The following is a 26,860-nucleotide window of genomic DNA, read 5'->3' as shown; positions in this document are numbered from 1 at the left end:
TACATTAAATTACTTATGCATGAGCTGCCTTGCATGGATTTGTAAAATTCATGCATGCAAATCCCATGTAAAGCAGTTCATTGGAATAAAGGAGGGAATCTTGGCCCAATTATGCAAATTATTGTGAATACTGTGCGATATTGTGCAAATACAGTGCATATCGCAGGAGATATGTTGTTTAACATGGTTTATAGCCCTACAGCGGCTTGATGAATCTCCCAGATAAGTTTTAATAAAGGAACTTTAAAAGCAAAAATCTTTCTTTCCATCCTGCTTTCCTTTCAACTGCCATAACCAGTAGAAGTGTGAATCGTGTGCCCGATCGTCTTAACAATCGAAATCGTCTGGCAGGAGAAGAAAATCGTGTTTGGCACGATTTTTTAGTTAAAAAATCGTTTTTTCCGAACAGAAAATGATACAATTTGACACTTTTCAGGTCAGTTAAGGTCAGTTTAGGAATGAATATGTATTCCTATTGGCTGCCCTCTTATTTATTCATATTACCAAGGTTCCCACTGACAATATATGGGGGATGGGAAATGGAAACAGTTGGTAGGTTGACAAAAAAAGTAATGTAATCAGTCAATGTGACTAGAACTTGTGCCCTATCCCTGATACCGGGAGTGTTGTGATCTTCCTGCATGCAGTGCCCTAACCCTGATACCGGGAGTGTTGTGATCTTCCTGCACTCAGTGCCATATCCCTGATACTGGGAGTGTTGTGATCTTCCTGCACTCAGTGCCATATCCCTGATACTGGGAGTGTTGTGATCTTCCTGCACACAGTGCCCTAACCCTGATACCGGGAGTGTTGTGATCTTCCTGCAAGCAGTGCCCTAACCCTGATACCGGGAGTGTTGTGATCTTCCTGCACACAGTGCCCTAACCCTGATACCAGGGGTGTTGTGATCTTCCTGCAAGCAGTGCCCTAACCCTGATACCGGGAGTGTTGTGATCTTCCTGCACTCAGTGCCCTAACCCTGATACCAGGAGTGTTGTGATCTTCCTGCAAGCAGTGCCCTAACCCTGATACCGGGAGTGTTGTGATCTTCCTGCACACAGTGCCCTAACCCTGATACCAGGGGTGTTGTGATCTTCCTGCAAGCAGTGCCCTAACCCTGATACCGGGAGTGTTGTGATCTTCCTGCACTCAGTGCCCTAACCCTGATACCAGGAGTGTTGTGATCTTCCTGCAAGCAGTGCCCTAACCCTGATACCGGGAGTGTTGTGATCTTCCTGCACACAGTGCCCTAACCCTGATACCAGGGGTGTTGTGATCTTCCTGCAAGCAGTGCCCTATCCCTGATACCGGGAGTGTTGTGATCTTCCTGCACTCAGTGCCCTAACCCTGATACCAGGAGTGTTGTGATCTTCCTGCAAGCAGTGCCCTAACCCTGATACCGGGAGTGTTGTGATCTTCCTGCACACAGTGCCCTAACCCTGATACCAGGGGTGTTGTGATCTTCCTGCATGCAGTGCCCTATCCCTAATACCAGGAGTGTTGTGATCTTCCTGCACACAGTGCCCTAACCCTGATACCAGGGGTGTTGTGATCTTCCTGCACTCAGTGCCATGTTCCTGATACTGGGAGTGTTGTGATCTTCCTGCATGCAGTGCCCTAACCCTGATACCAGGGGTGTTGTGATCTTCCTGCACATAGTGCCCTAACCCTGATACCGGGAGTGTTGTGATCTTCCTGCACGCAGTGCCCTATCCCTGATACCGGGGGTGTTGTGATCTTGGTATCAGGGTTAGGGCACTGTGTGCAGGAAGATCACAACACCCCCGGTATCAGGGTTAGGGCACTGCGTGCAGGAAGATCACAACACTCCCAGTATCAGGGTTAGGGAACTGCGTGCAGGAAGATCACAACACTCCCGGTATCAGGGATAGGCACAAGTTCTTGTCACATTGACTGATCACATTACTTTTTTTGTCAAGCTACCGACCATTTCCATTTCCTATCCCCCCAACCATCACCTCAGTGGGAACCTTGGTAACATCAATAAATAAGAGGGCAGCCAGCCAATAGGAATACATATTCATTCCTAACTGACCTGAAAAGTGTCAATTTGTATCATTTTCTGTTAGTGCACACTAACTCCAAGTTAGTGCGCACTAACTCCAGGTTAGTGCGCACTAACCCGATTAACGATTTTTTAACGATAAATCATTAGAATTCCTATTGTATCGTGTTCTTTAACGATTTAAGACGATTTTAAAATTATCGGACGATAATTTTAATCGTTGAAAAACGATTCACATCCCTAATAACCAGTACCTAGTCAAACACTGCAACATAATATCTGGTTCTGGAAGACCATAGTATATTAGCAACCTATAGTATCTATATTACAGAATGTCTTTTTTTCTGGCAGGTAAGGAAGGGATCCTGAGGTGTCTCCCTGACTTAGCTGGCAGGGAGCTGCAGAGCGGCACACTGTCAGCAGAGTCCCAGAAGGAGCAAGTTCAAGCTGGCCTTACCTCTCTCAGCCATGAGGAGCAGGAGAAACTCCATCAGTTCAACTCTCTCTACAAGAACAAGCTTGGCTTTCCTTTTGTGATCGCTGCCAGAATGAGCGACAAGAGCAAAATCTTACAAGACTTAACTGCTAGGATCCAGAATCCACCCTTGCAAGAGCTGTACAATGGCATTGAAGAAGTTAAAAAAATCTGTCACCTCCGACTGCAAGATATCCACTGCAAGCATGCAGTCAGGCCTACAAACCCCTAATGGCCACATTTTGCAGGAAAGCAGTCTTTTTACCTGTTAAATCAGTATTTTTCTGCTAGGGAATGGTTGATTCTATTACATGATAGTTATGTGTCATTAAAGACTCAGCTCGTTAAACAGTTTCTTGCCTTTGAAAAGATTTCCTTTCAACATTGATATTGCTCTGTAATTAAGAATGACAGCAATTTGATGGTGTAATTTTTCATTATAAATCTACAGACATTTGCTTAGTTTTTCTGATTGAATCAATGTAGTTTTGTGGAGCAAGTACAGAGCCAAAGAGGACTTCTGTAGACTAAACTGCATTTCACGTTCACCGTTTTAAAAGTTATATTTTACAAGTAACTGGTTCTACTAACTTGTTGCTCAAAAGAGAAAGTAACCAGTTATATGCATGGTAGCTCTTGTAGTTACTTTGAATCACTTGAAACCAAAGTATATCACTTGGAAATAGTTTATTTTTTTCCTGCTTATAAATTTGCAGATACCACAAAATCTGAATTATTTGCAGGCTGTGGTCAGGCCTGGATTTACACACAGGCAATACTAGGCTTGTGCCAAGGGTAGAAACATTCGGCGGGGGGGGGGGCAGCATAGTTCCTGCCTCCTGCTGCCCTGCAGGCCTCCAGTCCCATCCTGCTGCTGCTGCCCCATCCCAACCTCCAGTCCAATTTTATTTCCGGTCGCCCCCTCCCCCAAAACCAACTTCAGAACTCTGGATATGCCTGGGGATGGGGGGGGGGGGGGGGGGCTCCAACAAGGGCTGCACTGGACCGGGATGGCTATTTTCTTCCTGCTGCCATTGATTGGGATGGTGGGAGATCATTGATCTCCATGGACCGGGAGGGAGGAAGGAGCAACAGCGCAGAAAGGAGGGAGGAAAAGCGATCGCCCAGCACTGAGCTAGCTGAGCCGTAATCTGGGGCACAAGCCTGCAGGGAAGGGTGTGCAGGACTGGCATAGCTGTTATCACAGGGCAGCACACAGGGACTGCTAAGCCCATGGCTCCACACTCACAGGTTCGCTTCCTGTAGGGAAGCCCAGAGGGGATGGGGGTCACTTCAGCGCATGTGAGTGTGGGGCCATGGGCTTACTCAGCCCTTGCCTACTGCCTTGTGAGCACCATCATTGCAGAAGTCCTGAGTTTGGTTGGACAAAGAATCAGAAGGAGAGTTGCCAGCTGGTTCCAGATTTTCCTGACTGGCTGATCCAGTCTTGGATTTACCCCACTGTATACAGGTACTTATAGTTTTGCCTTTCTTAGGGACTGCAATAAATAAATCAGAACCTCAAGTCCCAGCATGCAATGGGGTAAAACCAGGACTGGATCAACCTCTCCTGAAAATCTGGAGCCAGGAGGAAACCCTTAATTAGAAGACCACCTGGAGGGAGGAGTGGGAGAGGAAATTGCACATCCTTAGTGCCTGGGGGACTGAGGTTTGCTGTAGGGAAGACGGCCTCAGAAAACTGAAGTTCCAGGGATAAGGGGCGGCAGCACATCCTCAGCACCGATAATGCCTAGGGGGTGACGAAAATAAAAGCCACCTCTTGCTGTGGTACTTATTACTGACCCAATATAAGAAGTATCTAAAGTTGTTGATCACATTTTAAAGAGGCTATTACATAACTTGCCTTGAGAACACAAAAAAATATGCTGGCAGTTTCAGATATTAAAGTGCCCTTTTGGAGAATAAATTAGCTGCAAAGGAATTAACTATCAGAATGATTCTTTCAGGAACTGATAATATCTGATTCTCATACAGGCAAAAAAAATGTCTTTTTAAAATATTAATTTTTATAATGACTTTTACTTCTGGAGGCCCATTTTAAATCAACTATGCAAAGAGACAATTGATATGTCCCAGTCTGTGAATGACTATACAAAAACTTGAGGGGCGTCTCCCAGTCACCGTGAGCTTAATTCACTAAACATAGAAATTCACGAAATGGAGAAAAACCATAGGAAGAAATTTTAAAAGAATTTACATATATAAATGTAAAATACTATTGTAGCAATTTTACAAAGCCATTTAGGTGTATAAAGTACACTTATGCATGAATATCCAATGAATAACTCAATGGCATATATTGTAGCAATTTTCGAAAGCCCACTTACATAGTAAAATCCAATTTTAAGTGAGTAAATGCTTTTTAAAATCCGTCCTTAGTGAATCAGGCCCAGTGCTCAGTATTACACTTTCTGAATGAACCTGTAGAAATAAAGGTCAGCAAACAAATAGGAGGTAATACCTTTTCATTAAACTACTTTAATAAAGAAGCCACAAATATATTATGAAGTCAGCTTGTTTGTTGACCTTTTTTTCTCTTTTTTTCTAACACAAGGGGACTGCTTTACTGACAAATCCTGAAAAGCAATGGGAAAAAAGCACAGGTTAAGAAGCATTTTAATGGCAGGACTTTTGAGGTTAGCTTAATACGGTATGTCTTCTGCAATAAATTAAATTCAATTATTGGCTTATAACATTAATGAGGATTCTGATCTAAGACATGGGACTTTTAATATTTGCTTTACCTGGGCTCAGAGAAACTCTTTATGCTGTAGGATTATAGAAGTCTGATATTTATCTCATCAAGAAAATCACAGATTGAGAATGTTTGAACAGATAAACCCCAAATGAAGCAACCGACTACTCAGTGTTCACACGCCAGGCGCAGTAAAAGCACATAAACAATTGACCTACATATTTGGATTCCTAGTTGCCCAGATATGACTAATGATTAATGGAAGGGCTTTTAGAAGCAAGCCAAGAGAAAAAAAAATGGAAGGAATGAATTAGCATAAATTTGAAACTTGTGAACACTAGCATCAACTGTCAAGCATTTAAGCTACTGTCCATTTATGAATTTCTCATAAGCATTCAGAATTCAATTACCTTAAAACAAAACATAAACAAACCATGAAAAATAAAAGTGAATCCTTCATTTACTCACGCCATGCTTGATTCAATAAGACAAGCTGGCTTTGAGCTCCTTGAGGGCTCCCATTAGGAAATGTTAAATAACAATAGGGAAAGGAGGATTGCAGGGGAATGTGATTGTTTGGGGGGGAAGTGGAAAATGGGCTAGGGAGAAGCACATAAAAAAAAAAAATATATATATATATATGGTGCTAAGAAGCTGACTTGAAGAGTCAAGCTAATGTCACAAAAATATCAGAAAAATCATATGATGTCATTGCTGCTGCCAGGATCCAATTCTCTTCCTATATTAATTTCTAAATTTGCTTAATTCAGTTTATTCTTTTAGACTGAAATTGAGTTTAAAGTATATTTCTACATTTCCATGCCAAGTTGCAGCCTCCGGCGGAGCACACTGTTAACCTGTGTTTGGACGTGTGTTTTTGACGCGCTAGCTTTACCCCTTATTCAGTAAGGGGTAATAGCGCGTCGAAAACGCACATCCAACCCCCCCCCCCCCCCGAAACTAATAGTGCTCGCAACATGCAAATGCATGTTGATGGCCCTATTAATTATTCCCACACAAGCTGCACATTTTACTTTCATAAATTAGCGTCTACCCATAGGTAGGCGTTAATTTATGCCGGAACTGGGAAAGTGCACAGAAAAGCAATAAAAACTGCTTTTCTGTACACCCTCCGACTTAATATCATGGTGATATTAAGTCGGAGGTCCCGAAAGTTAAAAATAATTAAAATTTAAAAAAACCGGATGCTCAATTTTGCCGGCGTCCGGTTTCCGAACCTGTGGCTGTCAGCGGGTTTGAGTATCGATGCCGGCAAAATTGAGTGTAGGCTGTCAAACTCACTGACAGCCACCGCTCCTGTCAAAAAAGAGGCACTAGGGATGCGCTAGTGTCCCTAGTGCCTCTTTTTACCGTGGGCCCTCATTTGCATGCGGGCCAATACTAAATTGCGCGCACAAGAGAGTGGCCTGTGTGCGCGCCGGGAGAGCGCCGGGAGCGCAGGGAGCACCCGTTCTCCCGCGACCTTTACTGTATCGGCCCATATGTGTATAAATCAGGGTTATTAAGCATACATTCTATAATTTTGTGCCTAAATTATGCATACATATGTTTATAAAGTAGGTATAAAAAGTATGCATTTTCTTGCATTGGAAATATTCATGCATACTGAAATATACATGTGTCTTATAAACTGTGCAACTCCCACCGTACACATTCTAAAATACTAGGATACAGCTCTACACATTCAGGTACGCATGCAAATGCTCCACCGTAGATAGATTTGAAAGTTAGGCAGGGTCAAGAAAGAAGAAGCTCACGTTGGTTGGAAGAGCATAAGCTGCCTTCTCCCACTCTTTCCTCTCTTCCTACGGTGCAGGGGTGGGAGAAAGCAGAGTCAGTAGAGGGTGGCTTCAGCAGTGAAGGGGCAGGGGAAGCACCCAAAAGCAGCACAACCAGGGGCAGTTCTATAATGAGGCAGAGGGAGGCGGCCGCTTCAGGTAGCAAACTTTGGAAGCGGCAAGAACTGTGTCGCCCCCCCCCTCCCCCCAAACTCCTTTAGCGTCCGCCTCACCCCGCCACCAAAACAACAAAGGACCCACGGGCCTCCGATGGATAGTCCTGCGCAGAATTCCCCTCTGGGCAGGATTCTGCGCAGAACATGGCAAAGATGGAGGAGACCCCTGGTGTGTCGCGAGCAGAGCTCATCCTACTCATGGCAAAGATGAAGGCCCCAGTGAGCGTGAGTGTGTGTGAGAGAGTGAGTGTGTGTGAGAGAGATTGCGAGCCTGGAGGGGGGGTGAGAGAGCATGTATGAGGGGGTGTGTGGAAAAGGGAGATGGGGCAGAGGGGACAGAGGGGGAACAGGGAGGCGTAGATAGGGGCAGGAGGGTGGCATGGGTGCAGAGGTGGGGGCGCCATCTCATCCCTCGCCTCAGGCAGTATATTGCCTTGAGCCGCCCCTGAGCACAACACTCCCCCCATTTCCTCCTGAGCAGTGTTTGCAGCACAAAATTGGACTATGAACAGATTCAAATGACTCATTTGAGGGATTCTCAGGCTCAGAGGATATTGATCTTCTAGTAGCACAGTGGGCTTTGGGGAGACTAATTACTAGCATGCTATCCTAGTCTAGTGAGCAGCTGCAGGAGGCAGAAAGTGATAGTGATGGGGCAAAGAACAACCTCCAAGAAGAGCAGGTTGTGGAGAGCAGAAGAGATGCATCTGGCCTTTTCCTTCCTGGTCCATCCTCAACCCTAGTCCCAGCAGCAGCAGCAGCATAAGAACATAAGAACATGCCATACTGGGTCAGACCAAGGGTCCATCAAGCCCAGCATCCTGTTTCCAACAGTGGCCAATCCAGGCCATAAGAACCTGGCAAGTACCCAAACACTAAGTCTATTCCATGTTAACATTGCTAGTAATAGCAGTGGCTATTCTCTAAGTCAACTTAATTAATAGCAGGTAATGGACTTCTCCTCCAAGAATGTATACAAACCCAAGAATCCAGAGAGGGAAAGGAGATCTCTCAGTACATCAGAGATGCTGAGGCACTTTAGAGTGAAGAAGGACCTGTTTTTGCAAAATAAATTCACTGTTGTATGGTCATCAGTAGAGGAAAGATATAGGGCCATCTTACAAACAGTGGCATATAGCCTCATTTTAAAAAAGAATACCTGCAGGTAAGCCTGTCTTCTGAGTCACCCCTCCTTCCTTCCGCCCCTTTCTCTAGTCAGTTGATAGGCACGCCAGCTTGGAGCAAATAGGGTGTTTTACCACATCACTGTCTCAAAGGCAGCATCAAATGTGGCGATACGGTGCATTGGGGAAATGATTACCCTGCAAGTCATGGAGCATGTGGCATTTAAGCAGCTGCTACATCTTTTAGCACCCAGTTACAAAGCACCCTCCCAGACAACATTCATTAGACAGGTTATCCCCCCACTCTGTGTACACTCAGTGATGTGCTCATAGGCAGGTGCAGCTGGCCAAGGTGAAAAGGGACATCATCCATTGCACTAGTGACATCTAGATCAGACAGAATGCTGCACACATCTGATGGCACACCGGTGGTAGTTGGCCAAAGCAGAGGCAGACAATAGCAGGGTAAAGGTGGGCTATGCTGCACACCCAGGTGATGGTTGTAGACATATATTAATCGATATCTTAGGAGCAATAAGGAAGATAAGAAAGGGCTGGTACCTAGACTGGAGAGACAGGACTATTATTCCTGGTGGGGGTTTGTTGTTGTTTTTTTTTGTTACAGACAGTGGAACTAACATGAAAAAGGCAATGGAAGATGAAGGGATCCATTATTTTGCACACTTGCTGCACCTGGCAATAAAGGATGCCCTCTGGGCCTGAAGGAACTGATAGAGGGGGTGCAGGAAAATAGCAAGGCATTTTCACCAGAATGTGAAGGGTGAGCAGCAGCTTCGTGAGAAGCAGGAAACGGTGGGCATGCGCCTATACACAGGCTCGGTCAGACTGTAGGCACCAGATGGGATTCCACCTATGTAATGCTGCAGAGGTTAGTGGAATAACAGACAGCCCCTTCATGATTTGTCTCTGGAAAGTAAGATAGGTGTTGATCATCCTCTGGCACATCATAAATGGCTACACATGATACAAGAGACACCCTGGATGAGATCATCCCCAGAGTCAACATTCTGAATGAGAAATTAGAGGGTTTCTGGTAGGAATAGGTGTTGACTGGATTGCCAGCTGACAGGGTTGACAGATATTGACAGGGACCACAGAGACAACAGGTATTGCTGCTCATGGACTCATATGGACTTACCTGCTAGCCATGATGTGTGGCCCATGGATGAATGAGAGTATCACCCTCTGGTCCAACAGTCTAATTCACTGGAAGGAGTCACTAGTAGCTAAGATGCAGGAATGGGAGTTCCAGAGGCAGAATGACCCTGGTGTTGCAGCACAGGAAAAAATGGACACATCATACAGTTCTCTCAGCATGAGAAGCAACCCTGTCAGCTACCACTTTATCTCCAACTTTTTTCCGCCATCCACCCATGGCCATCGCCGAATGGGCTCTTCTGACACAGGCCAAAGCCTCAGCATTTGACAGCAGAGGACATTATCCACCCCCAGCAAAGGAAATTGTTGCAGAAGTGGAGCCTTGGACCGAGGTGAGGTTAGCGCTATCCACAGGGAGGAGCCCTACAGGTCCTCACCATTGGAAGGCAGATCTGGCTGGAGCAGAGGCCCAACAGGAACTTCACCAATACCAGCCTTCGTTCCCCTTAGGTTGAGCCCTTGGGTGCCAGGACCAGCTGGACTTGGGCGTGGGCCTCTGGGGAGAGAAGAATCCACTGCTGAAGAGCTCGAAGGCCAGCAGGAAGAAGACAGAGTCAGTCCACACAGAAGTTGGGGCAGGCAGCAAAGAGCAGGGATAAAAGCAGGCCGAGGTCCGGGCAGGCGGCAAGGAACGTGGTCAAGAAGCAATCCGAGGTCAAGCTAGGAATCCAGAAGAAGACGAGCCGAGGGTCCAAGCCGGGGTCAAGCTGAGGAGTCAATCATGGAACAGGAATAAGGCAGAACAGCAGGAAGACACAGAAGACAGACAAAGACCACAGGATAAGGACTCAGGAACTCCAAAGGCAAGGGGAGGATGCAGGAACACAAAGACAAGGCACCGGAATGATGTCAGGATCAGGAACCAGATACAGCATGGCAAACAGCTACTCTGAAGAGTTCAACCTATTGCCGAGGCATCTGAAGCAGGGCAGAACCAAGTTTTTTGTTTTTTTTTTCAATTTAAATAATTGAATTCTACACAAGCCTCCAACTGGACTGCATTGCATAATTTAGGGCCAAAACGAGCAAACGCATTCTGTCTAGTCACCAAAAGCTTTACTGCAGGGTACACTGGAACTGCTTGCTGTGACACTCTCAGAGCCCTCTGGAACCCATACTGCTGTAACAAATCAGCCAAATAATCAGGAATTCCACTATGCAGACATTCAAAGACCACTAAAATGACTTTAAATTGCACCCTTTGCTGCACTTGAAGCCAGTGACATGAACTGAGGTTCTTTTCCTCTCAGCCAAGCAAGTGACCATATTCAGAAGCAAAGCTAATCTCCTTAACCCAGCTGGAAGACCTTGATAGTGGGCATTTTGTTTTATTTGTTTATTTTCATTGTGTTGCTTGTTTATTTTCTTTTAGCATCTTTAAAACCATAAAAAATAGCAACATTGAAAAAAAACCCCCCAAAAGCCAAACTAAACAAAAAATTGTCAAGTCTGCAATCCAAAGCCCCAAACACATACAGGCCTATCCGGGTTCCTTCTCCCACCCCTAGATCCTCTTACCCTGTAATTGGAAATTTCTTCACAGGGCAGGAGCAATCCCCAGTCATTCCTGCACCATCGCTGCCACTATTGGAAATGGCACAGGCAGACCAGTGCTGGTGACATTGTTCATTTTTCCTCTACCACATGGCACCAGCCAAGCTCATTCAAATCAAATAGATTCCAAAAAGTGAACGCCCAATTCACCTTGGATCACCACCATGCATTCATAAATGTCTTACTTTTGCCTTTTATATTTTGCAGAGGTTTAATGTATTAAATAAGAACCATCTTATGGGCAGAAAAAGGTATGGGAATTTAACCTTATGCCTTTCTTTTTAGCCCAGTAAATGTTTTTGATATTTTTCTAAAAGTTTTATATGCATTGAATAAAAAATTATGTGTTTCATTATAAACCAGCCAAGTTCAGCCAACACCACTTTGTGTTACAAAAGTTAACAATAGCACCAGCCTTGGTCTGCTGTGCTATTTCCAGTAGCAGCAGCAGTGGGGCAAGAGCAATCCGGGAATTGCACTGACAACAAAACTGCTTCAATAACACAAAACTGGTCCCAACTTTGAGTGAATCAGCTTTTAAGTATCAGTCTACACTCCCAAAATGAAGCTGTATAAACAAGGCAAGCAACACTGTAGTGGGCTATAAATGCAAACATATAAACCCAACACCTGATTTCTCATGAGTCTGCAGCCACAGTAAGGGCCACCAAATCTGATTCTCTTGCCTCAGGATTGGACAGTGCCCGAGGAATCATGGAAAACCAGCTGGCCAAGAAAGGGGGGGGGGGGGGGCGAGGGTGGAGGTGGGCCTCATCTCCTCCCTCCCCCACTGGCTCACTCACCTGCCAGATGATCACCTCTACTACTCCCTCCCCTCCCTCCCTGGTCCTCTGACTGGCCGGCAGAGCAATGGTTTCAGCTGTGTCCAGGAGGCAGTCTTGTGAAGTGGAATCTTATCCTCTAAAGCACGCGCCTCAATAAAGCACAGTAGTTAAGAACATAAGAACATAAGAAAATGCCATACTGGGTCAGACCAAGGGTCCATCAAGCCCAGCATCCTGTTTCCAACAGAGGCCAATCCAGGCCATAAGAACCTGGCAAGTACCCAAAAACTAAGTCTATTCCATGTTACCATTGCTAATGGCAGTGGCTATTCTCTAAGTGAACTTAATAGCAGGTAATGGACTTCTCCTCCAAGAACTTATCCAATCCTTTTTTAAACACAGCTACACTAACTGCACTAACCACATCCTCTGGCAACAAATTCCAGAGTTTAATTGTGCGTTGAGTAAAAAAGAACTTTCTCCGATTAGTATTAAATGTGCCTCACACTAACTTCATGGAGTGCCCCCTAGTCTTTCTATTACCTGAAAGAGTAAATAACCGATTCACATCTACCCTAAGGTGCCGCCAGCCTCTTTGTCATTTTTGTTGCTGCAGACTAACACAGCTACACCTCTGATAGTTCTCTAAAGTGCTGCATGAGACTGAAACCAGGAGTCATTCCCTCCTACGGAAAAGCAGGTAGCTGCAGCCTGAATCCTCTCTCTTCCTCCTGCCAGATGGCACGGGTAGAATCGGCCAGGGGAAGAGAGAGCAGATTGGCTGCTTTGGGGCTGGAGTAGGAATCAGGAATGGACGGGGGAGGACGGGAAAGAGGATGGGAAGGGAATGAGGATTGTGGGGAGGAAAAGAGGATGGGGCGAGAAGATAGGGAGAGAAGGGAGAAACGATGTCAAGAGGGGGAAAAGAAAGGGGAGGGAGAAAAGATGGGGGAAGGGAAATGACATTAAAAGAAAGCCAGGAGGGAGGAAACAAGAGAATGGGAAGGAAGAGAGGAAGAAAGAATGAGGAGGGCAGAGAGGGGAGGTGAGAATGTGTTAAGAGTTGAGAGGGGAGGAAAAAGAAAGACGATGGGAGAACGAAAATGGAATGAAAGAGACACTGCAATAGAGAAATAATGAAATATTGGGGAACGAGCAAAAGAAATAATTCAGGCATACAAGACATAGGTTGGAAAGTTTTATTTTTTAGTTTTCTCAAAGGCAACGTTTTAAATAATTTATAGAATTTCCAAAATATGTAAATGTTGCATATTTAAAAATATAGAGTTCATCTACATGTATGCAAATGTGCCCCAGAATCCCCCCACAAAACCTTGAAAACAGTGTCGGGGATTTATCTGGTGCTTGCTGCAGAATCGGTCTCCGAACCGCAGTAGAGAGGGGTGGGGGAGGATATGCAACTCTGGTTAGAGGAGTGCGTTATACCTTAGCAATGTCCAGCCTAACCTATGTTGCCGATCGCCCTCGTCTGTGTGAATCTTTGAGACTAGAGATTTCCAGAATAGCTTTAGCTAGAAAAAGGCTGAACAACTGCAGGCTTTACTGAAACCCTCAATTCAGGAATGATAGGACAAGGTGTCAGGCGCTCAGCATTCCAGCCTGGAATTATACCTTTCAGGTTCCATAAAATCATTAGAAAATGCGCCCTGTCTTTTCCACATCTGACAGTGTCTGCTTTCATTCTGTCCAACCTGTTGGGTATGGTTTCAGTGGAAGATTTTTTTTTTTTTACAAGCCTGCTTGCTAGAACCGGTAGAAATCATTGCAGAATTATGATGTCCTCCGTGTTTTTATCAAAGTAAGGAGCCCTAGAAGGAATGTTAAATGAATATTTAAACTGTAGTTTTAAAACCTAAACTACATTTAAATTGAATCTAGGGCATTTATTTGTCTGCACATTAAAATATTAACTTAGGTCCCTTTTTCCTATACCTAAAATTGCAGGTCATACCTATTTGTTAGGCATTTGTAATTAGCTTGGAAAGCTATTTTCCCTTCATCAGGTCGCCCTAGAGAAATAATACAAATGTACACAAAGTAATAGGCATATCTGGAATAATGTAATTCACTGAAATTATTTTAAAATAGAAGACAGAGTAAGATAAAGCCCCTGTCGGTTTCAAATCAGCCTGATGTACAGAAATAAAAGCTGGCAATAAGAATAAGATAAAGTTTTTTTTATTGGACTATTATATTTATAGAACACGCTCAGCATATCCAGTACTGATTAAGGTAACCACAGAATAGTTTTAGCTTCAAATGCTTACAGTGTAAATTCTGAATTTTTACAAAGGCTTTATCCATTTTCTTCCTGTGGAAAAACATTTGAAAACGTGTCCTCAAATATTTGGTACTGCGTATTTAATTCCAGCAGGGCTGGCACCGTAATCAGGGGCGCTCCCACCGGGGTCTTCCAGAGTGTCAGTGCAAAGCTGCGATTTATTTGATGTGAAACACAAGACGCCCACAAAGCAATGCATCTTAGAAAATCAAACGACTAGTCGTTTTACACAGAAACACTTAATAATTTTTCAATGAAAATAAACACAATGATTTTGATCGCCTTTCTCTGTTCTTGTTTTATGTACTTTATGACGCAAAACAACATATTTCAGTGGATATGATTCAAGTGGGCATATGTTTCGATGCCAGACATCTTCACAGTAACAAAACAAAACAAAAAGCTTTATAAAGCAGCCTTTAAAGAGTTTTAATGGCCAAAATAGCTGCAATAAAAGGGCCGCTATCAACTAATTTACTTCTCATTTGTCAAAATGTAGATTCAGAAACACTTCTCTCAGAATATTCCGTTTAAACGTGATTATACCATATAGGGCAGAGAACCTCGTCAGTTTAATGACCTGGTTTTCCATTTATTGCTTCATCAAATTCACATATCCAAAGAGCTGCTTTGTAGGGATAATAATGCCTTTCTGGTGAGTCACTTGCATAGAGATAACCAAGTGTAAACTGCATAGCAAGGACAACTTGTAAGGAGGAATATAACTTCTAAGGCTTATCTGAAAGCTATCCCCCCCTGATATCTGACCTACCTAGAAGGCTGATGTCTGGCCCACTAAAGGATGGTCATCGAAAAGCCTAAAATAAAGTCAGTAAGCAGCAAGTTTCCGTCTTTATTTCACATTTATCCTGGCAAAAAAAATGAATGCTTTTTAAATGACAAGGTAACATCATACAATGCTTTAGATATTAATGTGAAAGACACAAGGATTATTTATCGCCATCTTTTCCTTCTTTTTCAAGTTAAGGGTCAAATATAAATTAGGCACTCCATGACACTGCCTATAATGCAGTATAAAGTATGTTTAAAAATTAGGGGAGATGATTATGTGTATCCTTGACTAGAATTGTAGGGAAGGTAGTTGACTACGATAGAGCAGAACAAAAAAAAAAGCTAAATGAGGGCATAGACATAAATGCAATTTCTATTGTAAGCAAAACTGATAAACCCACACCACAGAAACAACAGCACCAACATCACATCAGGACGGGGAAAGGAACTACACTTGCGCACTCTTTTCCAGTTGTTTAAAAAATAGATTTCGGTCATACCAGGATTCTGGAAACCTGATAAATATTACTGACTAGAACAAATACATATTGCTAATGAGAGTTTTTAATACTGTGTCGGTCAGCGGACATTTTTTAAGTAGCACACAATAATATCCAGTTATAAGATTTTAATTTCTTCAACCAAGATCCTTTTTCTTTTTAATTGAGAAAGTCTTCGGACAATATACTTTTAAGATACTCCTGGTAAAAAAAAAAAAAAGTACTTTGTTTTGTTTACAGTCAGATTTTAGATCTGTCTCTTGTTTCTACTACTGTTGGTTTGGCCCGTCCAAGAATGAACATTTCAAGAAAAACACTTGGATTTTGCGAAGACTTCTTTCTTCCTCCGACTATATTAAGGGGGTCCTAAATTTCTATTGTACTCTTTGTATCGTTACTATTTATATATGCACTTATTTATAAACATTTGATATTATGCCTTTACCAAGCTGGTGTCCAGGCGGATTACAATCAAATCTATAATTAAATTTCAGGTGTATTAATATTGAAGGATACAGTATTTAAATTTCTGATTAAGGCTACTGCTTATAAGTTTCAGACTCATTATCCAACCCTTGAAATAATTATGCAATAAAACCATATAATGCAATTGTAGTGGATTTAGCTGCAGAATAATTTAAAAATGTAAAAAAATAAACTAGACTTCTTTCTATTTCTATATCCATTAAGATTTAAGAGTGACATACAGAAAACTGGTCACAGCACTGTGGAAACTAATTTTATAGTCTAGGGTTAAAGTTATAAAGTTTAGCCCTATTTAAATTCTCTTGCCAAATTAGCCAGATATTCTGATTAAATTCCATATTTTTCTTCAAGTGCCTTTTGTCCTGAAAAATCAACATGACGCAAAGGAAAGATGTAATTGGGAAAATTGTTTGAATGTTATAATTGAGGGGTTTGAAGCTTGTTTAGGCAGGAAAAGCTTGTCTTCTTTACTACAGACAAAAATGCCAAAAGTTTGAAAAATATGTTTTGGAAAACCATTTTTTTTCTTTTTACTTTTTGGGGGTAATTTTTTTTTTAATTAAAAAAGGGGTTAAAATAGGATACATTCTGCCTGTAACGCCCCCCGCAAGGAAGACAGATATCAAACTAAGGAAAGGCTTTTAAAAACCAACACAATACAGTTTGCCCCCAAGTTTTCTCCAGCGCGACCTTTTTCACTGCCATTATGTTGACTCTCCCCAGGTCAATTTGGTTGCCACAACTGCCTTAAGCAGTGGTTTTCCACCTAAATGTGTCCCCCGTTGGCAATTAATTTTCATATGTAAAATGCAAGCGCGTGCAGTTTCAGCGGTATAACAGTACTCGTTTGCCTTTTCTTGCAAACTGCTGCGGTATTTTCAGCACTAAGCTGAGTAGTGCTCCTTTGTAAATACGCTGTCGGTGTTAATGCCCAGTGCCCACCGTAAATCCTATGCAGCCGCACCTAAAAGTTTCTGCTCACCCTTTTAGCATGGGTAAGAACCGCACAGAGCCCTTAGCACCGGGGCTAACCCTTCCTCCATCGGTAACCTAGAGCCCAAGCAGGAGTAAAAATCCTTTGATATCTCAGTTCACTGACATAAGCCCAAGGCCTGATGGGCGCGCAGCAGGTGAAGGGCACGCATGAACATTCCATAAGCCAAATTAGTTCCCAGCACATTTTCCTTCAAAGAAAAGCAGTTTATTTGTTTTTCACCTGAGCATCCATTGCTCCGAATGCTTATTATATCTTAATTTTGAACGATTTATCACATTCCATTAAAATAAAAAAAATAAATAAATCTTGAAATCTGTGCGCATCTACTATGGTCCCTATAGTACCGTCTAGCTACAAGAATATTTCAACTACTGTGAGTCTACAGCCTCCACGTTTTCCAGATACAGTTTATAGAAGCCTTAGTTTTCTCTCCTAAATCTGCTACTCACTGTTTCTCGTACTTAAATCTCAGCAGGCCCGTCCTTCTATAGATTTGCCTGCGGGTGGAAAAACTACTGCAGTAGATATATATGTCTGGCTTGGAAAGTGGAAAACCAATGAACCTGGTCAAATACACGTGTGGCAGTGGGAGTTCACATACAGAGGTAAAAACAAAAAAAGTGTAGAATAATAAGTAATTTAAATCAGTTTCTTTTGCAAGGCTTTCTCTCATTAATTGCCTATGATAAAAAAATATATTTAACAAATTATCCTAAACTACTTGAAAGGTATTAGAGATTTTATTGAGTTATTAAGTGCATAGACAAATTGTTCTAAGGCCTAAATCGCACAGAACAAATAATACATTACACTGCCTCTTTTGTTCATTTAAAGCATTTAACTTTACTAGTGAATCATTCAAAAACGATTTTTGAGGTCACTATTAGACACAGCGTAAGGTTTGCCAGAGTACATTTGCCATCAATTATTTTCCCCGGGAGATCTCGTCTCTTCGCCCCTCCCTTTCGTCGATTTCCAGCAATCAATATCAAATCATGAAGAATTTGCTTTAATTTTACTATTCAGAGTAGATGGTTGGAGTGGAGATGGAAAGGATTTCACCGATAAAAGAGAGATGATTCGAGTTTTTGGGGTTTTTTTTTTCTGGTAATATTCCTTCAGATACACTGTTAAAATTCGAGTCACTAAGCTTTTATCAAGCCAGTAGATATTTTTTTTCCCTGAAAATAATGCGCCTGGGTTTTTCCATCCAACCACTTAAATGTATGTCGTTTCACGCGCTAGCACGAAAGCCTGGAAGGATTCACGTGAGAAAATCGCTCGATGCCTTAACGTGCGCCAGAAAGGACTACACAAACCACATGACTTCATCATTCAGCTCAAACCCAATAAACGAGACGAAATGCAGTCGCCCTGACAGAGTTCGTGTTCCTTACAAAAGTGGGGTGAAACGACAACGAAAGAGAAGATCCCTTAGCAAGAACTGGCCAAAAAAAAAACAAAAAACCAAACCCCTCTGGATCTGTTCTTTGCAAAGGGCACAACTGCCAACAAGTCCTCCTCCTCCTGCTGCAAGTCCAGTTCTGGAGCCGCACTCCTCACCCCCCCCCCCCCCCCAAACTTTACACATTATTTTTTTGAGGGGTCGGGATCCAAGTCTCCCGATTTGCTTAATTCTTTGAACTCGTGATTGGAGGTCAAAGTGCAGCAGTGGCAATAGAAGGAGGAAGCGCTGGAACAATGCGGGCTCGCCTGTTTCGCTGTGATCAGGTCGCTGCCCTCTCCCTTATCTTTTCTTTTTTTTTTTTTTTTTGAAATGCAAATCTTCTTTGGGAGGGGGGAGGAGGAGGAGGGGGGGGGGAGAGAATGTGCCCGCAGACCTGACGTCACCTGCCAGCGCTGTGCCCTTTACTAATAGAGGCTTCCCAGCCATCGTTAATCATGTAAGTGGCCGGCCCCCGATCTCGGATCTCTAGTGCCGGGGAAAACTTCTCTGCCCGGGCATTGGAGGGGAGAGGAAGCAGGGAGGGAGGGAGGAGGAGGACTCGGACTCGGCCGGGACAGCGCTAGGATCGGGCGCCGGCTGCACTAGAATGCGGCTGGCGGGCCCGCCCCGGCCGGCACCATGTACGTGAGCTACCTGCTGGAGAAGGACGGCGGCATGTACCCCCCGGGCACCGTGCGCCCCCACCCCGGCCTGCAGGGCTACCCGGGCGCCGCCGCCCAGTACCCCGACTACGGCGGCTACCCCGCCCTGGGCCTGGAGCCGGCTGCCCCCACCCCGGCCTCCCCGGCCTGGCTCTCTCCCTACAGCGCGCCCCGCGCCGAGGACTGGGGCCACCCCGCCTACAGCGCCGGGCCCGCCGCCCTCGCCTCCCCCTCCCCGGGGGGCAGCCTGGGCTACAGCCCAGTGGCCGAGTACCCGGCGGGCCCGCCCTGCTCGGGGGTGCTGCCCGGCGGGCACCTCCAGCCGCCGCCGCCGCTCTCCCCCGGGACCGGGGAGGGGCTGAGGAGGACCCCCTATGACTGGATGAGGAAACCTGCGGCGCCGGGAGGCTCCGGTAAGAGCGGCGGCGGTGGGGGGGAGGGTTTGCTTGCTTAGCGCTGGCACTGCCTCGGAGTGGCCAAAGATCGCCAGCCCTGGATTTTGCGCGTCTTGGGAATTCAAATTGGAAATGGAACTTGCACCTTGCCGGACGTCAATAGGTTTTCAGCGGAAGGGCAGAACACTGGCTAAACCTATTTTTTAATGTTTATAGCAAACTGGGATTAGGGGGCAACGTCCTTGTACTTCGTTTTTGCCCCCATTTTTTTTTGACGTGCATTTTATGCTTTGAGCAAAAACAGAGCAAAGATTTCTTCTTGCAAAAGTAAATGCGCATAGGCTGGGATGGTAATCTCATTGCCCAAAATATTTGTGATATGAGGCTTTTGTGATTTTGTTCATCTCAGGCTGCAGCTACTCCTTCTTTTCGCCAGAAACGAGATTTTAGTAAATGTGTCTTGTGCCACAGTGATGAGCAGGCTCACTACTGTACGTCCTGCCATTTTATAAAGAAAACAGATCTTTTTTTGAGCTATCCGAACCACAACCGAAAGAAAAAGATAAAGTTTTCCGGAAGGACAATGGTGCCGATTGGAGATTATGTCAGAGACAGAGAGAGAAAGCTGGGGGGTGTTGAAGCCATGCGATGTATTGTATGCTAGGTTCTGTTAATGAATACAAGTCGATTGGAGAGGATAACATTTTATTTAAGTGCAATCTCGTTCTGCGGCTCATGGAAGGAAGATTTCCCATGGGTGCAAATAAGGAAAACTGGAGCAACACTTTATTTTTTTTCCAGAATAGGTCACTAGAAATACGCCTTACTTTCAGTGCTTTCACAGGCTATTAATTAATATGTTTTCCTACATGGAATTCAGGCTGTAATTTTTAGACGTTCTAAAACATTTTGCAATTTTAACTGAAACGCGTGCTACTTATTTCGTCAGAGAGGCAGAAATCGTGATAGAAATCCAGATTTGGGGGGGGGGGGGGGGGGGGTGTCAGGATTTAGTGTGCCATATTTCAGTCTGCGCCTTCCAGCGGAAGCCTTCCCTCCTGCGCTGTTGTAATAATCCTTGTAGCTCTGGTTATAGCCACTTAAAAAGATTTTTTTTTATAACCAATTAACGTCATATAAATCATCGGATTGTGCCGCTTTGCATTAGTTTCTGAGTCATTGGGTAGACGTCTCTATTAGCATCTTGGTGCGCTTCAGCCTGGCCCTCGTGTGTTTTATATGCAAAAGTGAATTTCCCAGAGAAAGTCTTCACCCCCCGCCCGTTTGCCCTTTCGTGCTATCGCGTGTTTCTGGTCCCTTTGCCAGATTGGTGTAGCTTCAGGTCCCCTTTAAGCACTGGATCGCCTCACTCGCAGTCCACGTTGAGGGGATCGCGATTCAGACCCGTGGAAGATGGGGGAGGGGTAACCAGTAAGCACAGTCGGGGGGCTCCCTTTATTTCGGCGTTGGAAAGGGTGTCCTGCTTTTCTCCACCCCCCCCCCCCCCTCTGAGAAATGTAAGCGGAATGCGTGGAGGAAGGGAAAAGGGAACCTGAGGGTTTGGAGCCAGATGGGAAAGGACCGTGATGTCCTGCACCAAGGTGGCAACCTGCTCAGGCGCCGAGCGCCCTTGTGATGTTAATGGCCCTCGGAGCCCGCACACTATGGCCATGAGCCCTCATCTGTCACGGCCCCTGAAACACATGTTTCTTTGATATACCCCCCCCCCCCCCCCTTCCCAGCTATTGTCTCTACCCTGACCGGGAAAATGGGTGGCGACTTTCGCAGTAAATAATGAACTCTGACATTCCTCTATCATCCCCGTCGGGTTCCCAGAGACCTGGGGGGGGCAGATTCGGAGCAGATTATTTACAAAATAAAAAAAAAACAAAAACTGCTAGCGCTTCAAAGGGCTACTTAATGGGCAGCGCCATCCCCTGCCAGCCCAGCAGCGTTTCTTGCGGGCGCAGCCTTCCAATAGAGACGTAAAGGGAAGGGAGGACGAAGGCATCCGCTTTAGAACTGTCCCCCACCCCCTCTACCTAAAAAAAAAAAAAAAGGTTCAAAAGGACCTCCTCAGTGGTCCCGGTTTTCATTTCTGGCTCGAGGGCTTCTCGATTCAGATTGGGCCTTTGGAGTGACCGCGCGCTTGCTGTTAATGCGCGCCGCGGGGGCGCTGCGAGCCCTGGCTCAGTAGTGGTAATTTCAGACAAGAGAATGCGCCTGCCAGGAAGGCGCTGAAAGGGTCTTCTTTGATCAGATCGCCTTGTACTGCATTGTTTGCGACGGTGTTCCCCATTCAGCCGCTCGGCGGAGGTTGCTTTCATCCCATGTGTGTGTGTGTGTATCTCTTCCCGGGGTGCTTTTTTTTTTTTTTATTGTGGTTTGCAGAGAGTTTACCTGAATAAAGTCAGCCTGCCAGGCATCAGACACCGAAAGAAGGCAGAAACAGAAGGGCTAGGGGGGGGTGTCACTGAAACCAGGGCAGCAACGGGGATCGTGAAAACTAGAAAACCCGAATTTGGCTGCTGCTTTTACCTGACTTTCACGCAGTCCAAACTGTTTGCCGTCGCCTTCAGTAAAACAATCAATCTTAGATTTTATGTGTTGAATCAACACAAATGATGCAGCGTAATGGCCTTGTAATAAAATATCAGCGATCTATACGCCCTGAAAAAAACAAAACAAAACACGAAATGCCCTGGTAAAAAAATCTGACTTTTGTATCAAATTCTTAGCAGTTTATGCTATCACTGCTTACAGTTGTAGAGGGCTATTTTAGAAAGGTTTTCTCGCATTCTCCTTTAAGGATGAAGGCTTTTGGGAGGCTGTGCTCCTTCAGACAAGTTTCTGACTCCAGTGTACATCTCGGATCTTGAGTTTCTTGCCTTACCCAGAAAAATAGATGAGCATATTCTGGGCACAAGTTTGAACACCTTTTGGTGTGCATTCCTTTCCCTAAACTTATTGGACAGTAAGAATCGCATTAATTAAGAACTTTTATTATTAAAAAAAACCCCCAACAAAACGGAAGAAAGCTTTTAAAAAAATGTAAACAAAAAAGTGTGAAAACATTAAAATGTGTAGCATTTGTTGCAGAATTTAGTGGGACCAGAATTGCTACAAAGCAGAAATCTTTAGCTTGCAAAAAAGCAATTTAAAAAAAAAAATAGGTGGAAAGAACTGATTTCCAAAAATAAGCTTTTTCTTTTAGGTATTCGTCTTATTGTTTGGATTTTTAAAGAAACAAAAGAATCCTTTCGATTTTGAGCACAGACAAGTTTATAATTTCCGAAATCGGAATTCTAGCTGATCCCCTGCGCCTTAGTTTAAAAAAAATACTCTGGAGAAATGAAACTTGTTCTTATAACGCGGAGTATTGTCAATTAAAGATACGGTATCATTTAGGGTAAAATACAACAACTGTTGTGCAAAAGGTAGCTACAGGAAGGAAGACCCTGACATGCAGTTCTCACATCTGCTGTAGCGCAGGAAAAAGTCATGAATTATCTTTCTTACAAGTAAGCACGAAAGTGTTGTCCTGGCAGGTAAACGGATCGGTTGCTTTACCGTGTTATAACCCATACTGATTTTTTTTTCCCCCCCATGTAGCTAAAACAAGGACGAAAGACAAATACCGGGTGGTGTACACGGATCACCAGCGGCTGGAGCTGGAGAAGGAATTTCACTACAGCCGATACATAACGATCAGGAGGAAAGCGGAGCTGGCAGCTACACTCGGCCTCTCCGAGAGACAGGTCTGCTGCTCCTGCACGCATTCCTACTTTCTGGAATTGTTGTTGTTGTTGGATGACATTATTTATTTCCTTTCTTTCTTTGCTAAAACAATCTAGGCTGTTTGTTTGGTCTCCTCTCCTGTCTTTTCTTGTTCTCCGGTGGCTTTGCCTTCCACTTTCTTCCATTGCGCTGGACGCTGTGGTGGTCACTGACAAGAGAATCTGGCCTCGGGGCCTTTTGCTCCAAACATCCATTTAGCGTTATCAGTTATTATCGGGCTGTAATTACCCCATAGCAGATGACAGGAGGCGCCTTTCTCTGTTCGCCCGTGGCGCAGTGGACACTGATCATTCACAACGTCCTCATTCAGCAAGGTGGCAAATAATAGCACGTTATTTACCGCAGGTCCCATTACTTTAAATTGCGCCTATTCATTAGCATTGCGCGTTTCAGCGCGTTAACGCTTAACGCACCTTCAGTATCACCTTATAACCTGTATTATTATCTTTTTTAAATATTATTGTGTGAACAAAATGCAAGAGAAGCAGACTAAGAGCAGCTTAATTTAGGATGGTATTCCTGGATAACCCAGAGCTAGGTGCAATGTATATTTTAAAAAGACAAGAAAGAAAAAAAAAAGAAAGAAAACGAGCTTCAGCACCGGTTCTGGCAGGCTTGCCCTGCCCCCCATTGCACTAGGTCTGGACGGGATGCAACTGCCGTGGGGCCTTCGGTGCTGCTGTGTGCTGACCTCTCGCCCTTCTTTCCAGGTGAAAATCTGGTTTCAGAACCGAAGAGCCAAAGAAAGAAAGATCAGCAAGAAACGGTTACAGCAGCAGCAGCAGCAGGAGCAGGAGCCGGGCGCCGTGCAGAACGGCTCTGGCTCGGACCCGCTCAGTCCCGGGACGTCCTCTCTGGCGGCCGGCAGTCAGGGCTCCGTCCTGGGAGCCGGCGGCGCGGTCTTGGAGATTCCCGTGGCCCACTGACCCTTCCGCTGCTCGTTTGGGGGCCCAGCGGAGCCCGGATGCCTCGGAGAGGTGAACACTGGGGCGCTCCAGCTTCGACCGCACCTCTGGCTGGCAGCCGGGGAGCGCCGCCTCGACTCGTTCCCGGGACTCCTTGTGGGGGGGGGGGGGGGGGGGGAAAGAATTCGTCCTTCTGCTGCCTGGAGGGAGCCGCGGGGACGCTTCACTTGGGAGCACTCCATCCAGATGCCTTGGGGACCTTTGCTATAAAACGAACAGCTGTGAAACAAAATATATGCAATTATTCTGCGCTGATTGTTTTTTTCTTTTTTTTTACACTGGAACTTGAAATGCGCAGTTGTTATTATTATTATTTTTTTTTTTTGTTTGTTGAATATGTGTATATATGAAATGAAAAAGAAAATCACCAGTTATGTCCTCAAGCCAAGTGTCTCAGGGATCTTTACATAGGTAATTGCAGAGAAAATATAATTTCCCCCCTAATCTGAGGAAAGGATGAATATTGTATGTCTGACTGTTTTAGAAACAATCATAATTTCTTGCAGAGGGCCCGCTAAGGTGGGGGCAAAATAGCCCACAGAGTGCCCTGCAAAAGTCTCTTTGTCTTCGTGCATGTTGTGTCGGAAAAGAGGACTTGTAATGTTGCCTTTCAAAGAGGAAGTCTGCCAAACTTCAGGGAATTGCTTTCTTTTGCACTAAGAGCCATGGCACACAGCCTCTATTAATTTATTGTAGGTTACAAGAAATACCCGAGGTCTAGAAAAAGTGGCAATATAAAAATTATATTTAATTCTGTTTTTAATTTTTTTTTTTTGCTCTGGCCACTTTTTTTTTTTTTTCAAGAAGGAATGAATTAAAACCTCTCCTGCTGTCAGAATGCAGGAGGGCATAATATATGGAAGCTATTAATCGGAAAACAAGCAGGGTTGACAGATGCAGTCAAACAGAATCCTGCAAAGTGACCGCACATGATGTGCCGATCGCCATGCAGAAGTTTGGGGCTGTTTACACTGAACGGGGAGTATTCGCTACACCAGAGGACATTTCTTCCAAAGATAAGAGAAAGAAGAATGTTTCCAAGCATTGCACTGCAGCTGGGAAACGCTGCGCTACCACTGGGGGAGATTTCTTGTCTGTGATTTATAATGAAATGAATATTAAACATGTTCATGTGCACGTGTGTACTGACATATGGACCTAGGTCTTATAAACGTTTTCTGAAAGGAAATGATGGCAATGGGCAATCCTGAATGTACTGTTCAAAATCTACTTTCAGAACTCTTTTCTTTAAATGTTAGAGATCTATTGGAGTTTCTGATAACTCTTAAGTGACTTAACCGACGTAATCTTGGTTTGGATTTAGGAAGAATAAAAATTAGGCTCAGGAAAGAGCATGGTATTCCCAAGTGGAGTCCGAATTTAATAAAACATCAGAGGTGGCATTAAAAATAAGTGAACAAGATTGAAGGTGATGCCTTTTCACTTTAATAATAATTTATTTGTAACTAGCCTTGAAAAATCCAATCTCTCTTTCCTCTCTCCACCCTCTCCCTGCAAATCAAGTTAGTGTAAACACAAAACAACCAACCATCTACTTATATTTTTTGAAAACATCTTTAACTTACAGGCCGATTCTGTAAAGTGCACGGGAAAACGGGCACTCAGTGCTGAGCGCCCACTCTCCCAGCGCGTACCCAGCCACCTGTCCTGGGCGTGCGATCATGTATTTAAATGAGGGGGTCACGCTAAAAAGGAGGCTCTAGGGACAATAGCGCATCCCTAGCACCTCCTTAGCAGTGGCAACCCAAGAGAGGTGGCTGTCAGCGGGTTCAGAAAACAGCCATGGGTTAGGAAAATGGACACTTGCAACACTGAGTGTCTGTTTTCCTAACCTGACCTGCCCGCACTTTATTTTTTTATTTTTTAAAATCTTTTTTACCTTTTGGTTCCTCTGACTTAATATCACTATGATATTAAATTGGAGGATGTACGGAAAAGCAGTATTTTCTGCTTTTTTGTACATTTTTCCAACTGCTCAGAAATTAGCAGGCAGGCGCCAATTTCTGAGTGTAAAATGTGTGGATCAGCAGCACATTTTTTTTTTTTTTGTAACCTCGGCGAATGACTTATAGCCTCATCAACATGCATTTGCATGTGAAGAGCGCTGTTAGTTTCGGCGGGGGTTGGATGCGTGCTTTCGACGTGCTAAACTCCTTATAGTTTAAGGGGTAGTGTGAATGCATGTCAAAAATGTGAGTCCAACAACAGGTTGAACAGGGCGCTCACTGAGCACACTTTACAGTATTAGCCTGTTAGTTTAGAACCAGTATGGTTATAGTGAAGACAGCAACATGGCCTCTTTCCATTTAAAGTGACCAACCAGCCGATACAGTGAAGTTCGCGGGAGAGTGGGTGAGCGCCCGCTCTCCCAGCGTGTGCACAGGCCAGTGTCCTGTGCGCGCGATTCAGTAAACTAAAATATTTAAATTAGGGCCTGTGGTAAAAAGAGGTGCTAGGGACACTAGCGCGTCCCTAGTGCCTCTTTTTCAACAGGAGCGGCGGCTGTCAGCGGGTTTGACAGCCGACGCTCAATTTTGCTGGTTTCCGTTCTCGAGCCCGCTGACAGCCACGGGTTTGTAAACCGGACGCCGGTAAAATTGAATGTCCGGTTTTTAATCTGCGAGCCGCTTTTAATTTTTTTTTTTTTTACTTTTTTTTACT

General features: G+C 44.4%; 2 protein-coding genes across 2 annotated transcripts in view; both read left to right on the top strand.

Moving 5' to 3' along the window:
- The window catches only part of URAD (ureidoimidazoline (2-oxo-4-hydroxy-4-carboxy-5-) decarboxylase), a 47,667-nt gene extending 44,703 nt beyond the window's left edge, over nucleotides 1-2,964 (top strand). Inside the window, exon 2 of the mRNA XM_029602603.1 lies at nucleotides 2,378-2,964. Coding sequence (XP_029458463.1) covers nucleotides 2,378-2,733 — 356 coding nt within the window. The 3' untranslated portion in view covers nucleotides 2,734-2,964. The remainder of the gene's footprint in view (nucleotides 1-2,377) is intronic.
- A 15,952-nt stretch (nucleotides 2,965-18,916) lies between these two features.
- Nucleotides 18,917-24,139, top strand: CDX2 (caudal type homeobox 2). The gene is made up of 3 exons (XM_029603159.1): nucleotides 18,917-19,448; nucleotides 23,028-23,173; nucleotides 23,924-24,139. The coding sequence occupies exons 1-3, from the start codon at nucleotides 18,998-19,000 to the stop codon at nucleotides 24,137-24,139; spliced, it is 813 nt and encodes a 270-aa protein (XP_029459019.1). The 5' UTR covers nucleotides 18,917-18,997.
- The last annotated feature ends 2,721 nt before the right edge of the window (nucleotides 24,140-26,860 follow it).

Source organism: Rhinatrema bivittatum, chromosome 5, assembly GCF_901001135.1.
Source record: "Rhinatrema bivittatum chromosome 5, aRhiBiv1.1, whole genome shotgun sequence".
In the NCBI taxonomy this organism is placed as follows: domain Eukaryota; kingdom Metazoa; phylum Chordata; class Amphibia; order Gymnophiona; family Rhinatrematidae; genus Rhinatrema; species Rhinatrema bivittatum.
This window is presented reverse-complemented; position numbering and strand designations above follow the sequence as displayed.